At 57.8% G+C, this 7,762-nt stretch overlaps 1 protein-coding gene across 1 annotated transcript in view; it reads right to left on the reverse strand.

Moving 5' to 3' along the window:
* The window catches only part of ITPR3 (inositol 1,4,5-trisphosphate receptor type 3), a 69,050-nt gene that overhangs the window by 24,884 nt on the left and 36,404 nt on the right, over positions 1–7,762 (reverse strand). The window contains exons 11-20 of the mRNA XM_077754757.1: positions 7,489–7,631; positions 6,414–6,513; positions 6,171–6,331; positions 5,421–5,562; positions 3,610–3,771; positions 2,877–3,049; positions 2,194–2,313; positions 1,722–1,904; positions 692–943; positions 461–605 (exon numbers count right to left, since the gene is read on the reverse strand). Of these exons, the coding sequence (XP_077610883.1) occupies positions 461–605; positions 692–943; positions 1,722–1,904; positions 2,194–2,313; positions 2,877–3,049; positions 3,610–3,771; positions 5,421–5,562; positions 6,171–6,331; positions 6,414–6,513; positions 7,489–7,631 (1,581 nt within the window). The remainder of the gene's footprint in view (positions 1–460; positions 606–691; positions 944–1,721; positions 1,905–2,193; positions 2,314–2,876; positions 3,050–3,609; positions 3,772–5,420; positions 5,563–6,170; positions 6,332–6,413; positions 6,514–7,488; positions 7,632–7,762) is intronic.

A 7,762-nucleotide genomic window follows, 5' to 3' on the forward strand; every position in this document is an offset into this window, starting at 1 on the left:
GGGAAGGTAGGGCTGAGCTAACACAAGGAGTGCTCAGGGTGTGATGAAGTTCCTGGTAAAAGGCAGGGCCTCGGACCTCCGGGAGCCCGGACACAGCCAACACAGTGCCCTAATGGGCTAATGAGAAAGTGAGGCCTAAAGGAAGGCTACCGTGTGGGGTGGGGGGAGATAAGGCGGAAATGCAGGAAGAGAGGGGCTCCCACAGGCACCTGTGACCCAGGTGGGGCTGAAGGGGTGAGTGGAGGAGGGGAGGCAGCCCTCTCCCAGGTGGCAAGGGAGAAGCCTCCCACTTGGGGAGTCCCACTGGTCCACGCAGTCTCCCCGAACTGGCTGGGGCACTGAGGGAAGGGGGGTTGTGGAGCCCCCAATGCACCCAGGGGGCAAGTGAGGCCTAGTGAGGAGGCAAACCGGAGCCCCGCCGAGCCCCAGACCCGCCCCTGCACACCCCTGCCCAGCCAACCTCGAAGGTGAGCTTGTTCTTCTCCTCGTTGGCAAAGGGCACGGCCTCGCTGACCACGTTGTTGAGGTAGTCCTCCACGAAGTCCATGGTGCTGGCAAACTTGTTCTTCTTGTCATCCCGAGAGGCGTTCAAGTTGGAATCATAGCTGGGGGCGGAGGCCATGGGGCATGAGGGTCCGTGAGATCCACCCCAGCCTCGCTCATCTGGCCCACCCTCCCCTACCCATCTCACTCCTTGATGGTGATGGCTGTGGGGATCTCAGTCCAGAGGCGGGCGAACTTGACCGGCGTGACCAGCTCCTGGGGGTCCCTGTCCACGTGCACATGCAACATCAGGTGGCAAAAGGAGGCGCGCAGGTCAAAGGGCAGCATTTCGTCTGCCATGCACAGGAAGATGAGGTCGACGCCCAGCTGCTGGGAGATCTCGTCGATGGCCAGGTACTGGCGGTCCAGGCACATGCGGGCAAAGAGTTTCAGCTGGTACCTGCAGGGGGAGAAGGGCAGAGGGTGAGGGCACGGTGGGCGGGGGCCAGCGAGGGCTACTAGCACTTGGACCTGGGCTGGCTGAGAACTTGGGAGAGTGCAGAGGGACTTAGGTCAAACCAGGCACCCGCCCACATCACAGGAAGGACACAATTCTGAGTGAGCAAGGTGAAAGGGAAAACAGCCTGGAGTTTTGCGGATTTGCAGCTCTCCCTCTCCTGGTGGAGGAGGAGGAAAGGAGGGACGCACTTTCTGGCTCAGCCAGCCCAGGTCTCCACGGGGAGAGGTCTGGGGGAGAGGTCTGGCTGAGCGAGGGGCTGGGGGAGGAAGCGGCGGGAAGTGCAGAAGGGGGACCAGCGATGCGAGAGCTACAGAAATGACTGCTGCAGGCAGCACGCCCTTGGCTTCCTGCTCAGAGCCCTGCGTCACCTGCCCTGGGCCCTGGCGCCACACAGCCTGGGTCTGAACCGTGGCCCACCACTAAGGATGTGTGAGCTTGGGCAAGTTCTTTTACCTCTGTGCAGTGAGTGGCCAGGTGAAACACTTCTGAACAGTGCCTGGTATGTGGCCCGCATTTGATACGTGTTATCCAGTTATCTTATTTTCTAAATAAATATGCTTAGAAACGGGTCTGGGTTTCTTTCAGGCCCTGTCACTGTGCTGAGCTCTTTAGCTACACAGCTTCCCTGGGGAAGCTGCTGACTGGCTAGAGGCCTTCCGAGAAGGGTCAAGGGCTCTGGCAGCGCTGAAGCAGGGGAAGGAGCCGGGTCCAGACACACCTGTAGTAGCTGAGCACGTTCTCGTCGTGGGCATTGCCGGCCCGCGCCTCCTGGGCCAGCTGCCTCACGCTCTTCTCGTGGTGCTCGTTATTCTTGTCGGTCCAAGTGAGCCACACCTCCTCCTCTGAGTACTCGATGGTCAGGTACTCGTGCGACTGGGCCATTTCCTTCACCGGCCGCAGCCTGCAGACCAGGGCCACCCGTCACAGGAAGCGGGGGGCTGGGGCCCGACTCCGTGCCCAGAGCCCTCCCTACCCCCCCAGCACGCCCAGCCACAAGGACTCCTCCTAGAGCTCAGCTGAGTGCCAGCTCAGACAACTGCCTCAGACCATGAGCTTCTCAAGGACAGAGGATCTGGGTCTAGCCAGAACACGGACAGACGGATGTACGGGGCCAAGCTCTCAGGCAGGTGGCTGAGGAGCAGGGCAGGGAGGAGCCCTGGGTGCCGGCAGGAGGCGGCGCAATGGCTCACTCAGTCTGGATGAGGATGTCACTGTTCTTGGGGTCCAGCACACACTTGCAGATGAGCTCCTGGGTGACGGGGATGGCGATGTGATTGGACACACACAGGTCAGAGAGGTAGTCCAGGAACCTGGGGTGGTGACAGCAGGGGGGAGGGGGAGGGGGCTCAGAGGCTGGTCCCTGGTGGGGATGAAGCCCGCCCTCCTCCTTCCCCAGCGGGCAGCACCAGCTCCCTGGAACCCGCTTACTGCTTCTGCCCCTACCCCAAAGCTTGGGAGGTGGGCACGATGGACTCCCAGCTGCCCAAGGAGAGACAGTGATGGGTATCACCTTGCTCACCCTGGGGCAGGGGTAGGCTGGCTGGGGGTCCCAGGGGTCAGGGTAAAGGACGCACAAGGGTGGGAGTGATACTCAAAATATTTAACAACAGGTTCAATACAGGCACCGACTTTGTCACCAGAGAAGGGTCCTGGGGCCCTCCTGCTACACCAGGCATCCACCCTCTTTTGCTAGATGGGGCCCAATTTGGAAGGGGTCACAGGGAGGGGTGCAGAGCCCAGGGCCTCGGAGAGGTGGCAATGTACCAATGGAGGCAATCGTTTTTCACTATTTGCAATGAGCAGCACCAGCAGACTCTGTGCCCCGGGAGGACCAGGAAGGAGAAGGGCGGAGGGGCAGCAGCAGGGGGCTCACCTGGGCTCCCGGTTCTTCCGCACCAGGCTGACGAAGGTTTCCACCTCGGTCTTGGTGATGTGCTTCTCCAGCAGCTTGCGGTTGTTGTGCAGGAGGGCAGTGATGGTGTCTTCCGCCAGGATGTCGTAGCCGATCTGCGACTGCATCATCCCGAACTGCTTGGCGATGTGCTCCTGGGGAACAGACACGCTGGGTCGCGGGGAGCCCGGCTCTGCTGCCACCTCCCGCCCCAGCCCTGGAGACAGGATCCCCTGCGGGAGGGGGATCTCGACCCATGCAAGCAAGGTGGCGGTCTGGGAGAGGAAACCGGCACTGGGCAGAAGAGTCGGTGCACATAATCTAGCTCTTCATTCCCCAGCCTGTCTCCCTACCAGAGCAAAGCCTCCACAGGGGAGGAAATTCTCTGGCAGGCCCAGCCCCATAATCTGTGAGGCCCTGTGCAAAACAAAATAGCAGGACCCTTCTTGAAAATTTGAGAATTTCGAGATGGCAACAGCAGAGCATTAAAGCCAGCTTGAGGCCCTTCTTTGCACACCCGTGAAGCTGGCCGCACTGTCTGGTTCCCTGTGGTATCTGGGGGGCCTAAAACAGTACCCGGCACATAGCATGCACGTGCCTCAGAAAACATTTGCTGCATGAACAAAAGCTGGAGTGAGCAAGCGAGTGAGCCGATGAGCAGGTGAGTGGGTCCCCTGGGTCCAGGAAGGCTCAGGCCGGGTGAGCAGCAGCGCACCTGGTTCTTGCGGTAATCCTCCTGGGAATGCCGCAGCACCCGGTAGCAGAGGCGGAACATGTGCTGGTAGGGGGCGTTCTTCTGGTCTGACAGCTCCTCCAGCCGCACCAGGGGGCCCTCACCCCCCTTGTCACGGAAAGGGGCCTTCAGAATGCCAAAGATCTGGAGGGGCAGAGAGAATGAGGAGGGATCCCCTATACCTGCCTGCACCCCTCATTATCCCAGAAACCCTCAGCCCCAAACTCACTCTGCCCCAAAGCCACACCAACATGAACCCCCAGCTGATTCTAAGCTGGACTGAGACACTCAGCCACCCTCCCCANGGCCCACCCGTCCCCACATGACTAATCCCAGCTCAGATCCTGGGCCAGGCTCAGCGTCTGGGGGAAAAGCTCAGGGCTGCCACAGCTCTGGGGTCTGAGGTTAAGAGCAAGGGCAGGTCCAGCCGGTGTGGCCAGAGGTCTTCACCTCTGGTCTTGGTGAGGTGCTTCTCCAGGAATTTGTGGTAATTGTGGAGGACGAACACAGCCTGCCTCATCCAAAAAAATGTTAATGCAATTTTAAAATTTTTTAAATTATTTACGTTTTTATTTTATTTTTGAAAGAGAAAGAGCACTAGCAGGGGAGGGTCAGGGAGAGAGGGACACAGAATCCAAAGCAGGCTCCAGGCTCCGAGCTGTCGGCACAGAGCCAGATGTGGGGCTTGAACTCACGAACTGTGAGATCATGACCTGAGCCGAAGTCGGATGCTCAACCAACTGAGCCACCCAGGTGCCCCTAAAAAATTTTAAAGACAGGGATTTGGGTGAGGGTGAAAAACTGTTCTAGGACAGAAACCAAGGAAATGAGACCATATGGAATGAGAAACTCTTGGTTGGATCCTGCTTCAAAGGAAACAAGACAAAACAAAAAAAAAAACTTTAAAAAGACATTCGGGGTAAAAAGCAGGGAAATTTGATAGGGATTGGGGACTATTACGAATTTTCTTAGGTGTGATGACAGTTTTGTGCTTATTCCAAGAGGTGCACACTGAAAACCTCAGGGCTGAGATGCACTGTGTTTTGAAATGCCTGGGTGAAGGGACACATGTACAGATGAACGGTTACGTAAAGCCAAACTGGCAAAATGGTAACGAGTGCATTCAGGCGGTGGTTGTACTGTGTTCACCGCACACTTCCTTCATTATTTTCTCAATATTTGAAATTTTTCACAATAAAATTCAGAAAAAATATTTTAAGTAATCCCCACACCCAGCACGGGGCTCGAACCCACAACCCCCAAGATTAAGAGTCACGTGCTCCTAAGTCAGGTGCCCCAGAAAAAAAAAATTTTTTTTAAAGCATAAGTTCTAGGGGCACCTGGCTGGCTCAGTCAGTAGAGCATTGGACTCTTGATCTCAGGCTCATGAAGCCAAGCCCCATGTTGGGCATGGAGCCTACTTTAAAAAAAAAAAGCACAAGTTCTAGATCTGACATCCTGAGCTCAAATCCTGGCCCTCCTGCTTCCTAGCTGCAAACTCTCGGTCAAGTTACTCCAACCTCTATGCCTCAGTCTCCTCACAGGTAGTGTGGGGCTCATAATAGTACCTCCCCACATGGAGAAGATGAACCAAGCCAATGCATGTAGGGCACTGTATGTGCTCAGTGCTCAACAAATACTCATTTTTTTTAAAATGGCTGAAGAGAAGCTGCAGAGACTGGAGGTCCACTGCAGATGGGAACGGCTCCTGCCCTGGACATGTGGCCGCTCCCCCAAGGCCGCTCCGGTCCCAGACAGGGCCCACCCCATCCCCCACGCCTGGGCACAGGCACCTGTTTGAGGATGTTCTGCTCACGCATCAGCTTCTGCCGCTCCCGGTTGGGCTTGGTGACCATGATGTCCAGCACATTCTGCCCATTGTTGGGCACATCGCTGACGAAGAACACCAGGTCCTCCAGCAGCTGGATGACAAACCTTCACGAAGGGACACCGGGGATGACAAGTGTGAGGCACCGACCCTGGGAAACGCCCCTGGGACCCAGCCGTCACATGCCCTTCATGGGCAACCAGCCCTGCCCGAAACACACTCTCATCCAGTCACCGGCCCGCCCTGCTGGCCAAAGCACAGAGCTCATCATCGGCCTTCAACTTCTCTCCCCAGCCTCACAGCTCTCAAAATGGCTCTCAAAACACACGCCTCGCCCCCACCCACCCTGTATTCCAAAGTGTTCCCAAGACAAAGAACCTCAGTACACTCCGGTCTGGAAAGGAACAGTGGGCACAAGGCAGTGTGTTTGGCGTGAAGGTGGTCTGAACCCGCCACTTACTAGCTGTGTGACCATGGAGAAGTCTCTTAACCTCTCTGAGCCTCGACCCACCATCATGTACTGGGAGTATATGAGCAGTGAGGCAAGGGCCGGGGCCCACCAGAGCCCGCTGAAACCAGTCCCCACCTCTGTCTCCCCCACCCCAGCCACGCCTGCCTGGCTTCTGCTTTGTGACTCCTTCGTCCATGAAAAGCAGGCCCTCCCTCGGAGGACGAGGCCCCTCAGAAGGCCCGGATGACCCCGCTGTCGGCCCACCTGCGGTCATTCTGGCTGATGAAGCCCTCGTTGAGTTTCTCCACAGCGCTGGCCAGCATGGAGCTGGCATCGTTGGCAAAGTCCAGGTCTCGGATCTCAGACACCGGAACCGACACGATGGCAAAGGCCTCCTTGTCCTCCTTGGTGGGGCAGGTGCCCAGCTGCAGGGACAGAGGTCAGCAGGGCCCCCAGGGACAGGCTAAGGCCCCGGCCCCGGCCCCCCGGCCCCAGGCAGCCTCGCACCATGAGCCGAATGGGCCGCTCCTCCTCAATGTCGATGGGCACGTTGGTGCTCTGGATCCACGTGTTGGTACAGAGGTGCCGCAGCCGGACATAGGAGTTCCTAGAGGCGGGGCCGAGGGCAGGGCTCGGGATGGTGCCTCGGGTTGCATCCTGGCTATCAGCTCTCCCATAGATGCCTCCACATCTCCGCCCCAGGGGACAGGGAAACTGCTCCCCTCCAGGCAAGAAGCCCACACCAGAGAAGAGTGACCAGCCAACAGCCCCCAGGCCCCGAACTGCCCTTACCCAGGCCCACGCGCCTCACGCACACTCCCAAACTGGCTTGTTTCTAAGCTTGAAACCAAGATTCATTTGGACAAATGGGACTACTTAGACTATCCCACTTAGTGTCAAGATGCATGCGTTTCATAGCGGAAGCTATTCTGGTCTCTGATTATGAAATGCAATTGCCTTTCTGAAATGAAAAACAATCTGAATATCAAAATGCACCTGGCCCCGAGAGTTTCAGGCAAGGGATCGTGGGGGCCTATAGCGACTTCTCCCATTAGTCCTGTTGATGGTAGACCTGATAAGCCCACTTTACAGATCAAGAAATCAGGGCAAAGTGATGGAGAAAGCTGCCGGAGGTCAGACGGTCAGACAGTTAATAAAGACTCAGGCCTGATGGACACCTGGGAAGGTTCTCGATGTTATGGCCCAGAATCTCAGGGTTGGGGGAAGAACTTACAGATCAGGGAGCCCCAGAACCACCCCGTGTGCCCTGGACAAAACCATGCAGCCCCACCACTGGGGGCAGGTGGCTGGTAAAGTTCAACAGAGAGAAGGCATTTGGATAAAGCAACTTGCACAAGGCAGGACGTGCATGCAGAGCCCAGGGCCGGGCACACAGCAAGCGTTCAATGGTGGCCAGCTGCCTACAGCTCTCAGAGCCCCATCCCCAGAGGGGTGGCACATGCAGGTCCTGAGATCAAAGGGCCTCAGGAGGACAGAGAAGTGTGGGATGCAGGGAGCCCAGGGACAGGACGGGCCAGCCTGGGGACCCCCATCAACCCCCAGGCGCGTGGCACCTACTCACCGGGGCACAAAGGAGTCGGTTTTCTGCAAGGTGGTGGGGTCCAGCTCAAAGAGGGAGGCAATGTCGTTGCCGTGGGGCACAGCCACCAAGCGATACTTGATCTTCTCCCCGGCATTCCGGCGACCTGCACGGCCCTGAGCGCCCTGGGGTGAGGACCCTCACTCAGGCAGAGGCCCCTCCCTCCTCTCAGGTGCCCCGAAACAGCCTGGAATTCCACGTGAGAGGCCTTCTCCCTCCAGCTCGCCTACCAGGCTTTCACGGCCACTCCCCCACC

The sequence above is a fragment of the Crocuta crocuta genome, unplaced genomic scaffold (genome assembly GCF_008692635.1).
Source record: "Crocuta crocuta isolate KB4526 unplaced genomic scaffold, BGI_CrCroc_1.0 scaffold132, whole genome shotgun sequence".
Taxonomy (NCBI): domain Eukaryota; kingdom Metazoa; phylum Chordata; class Mammalia; order Carnivora; family Hyaenidae; genus Crocuta; species Crocuta crocuta.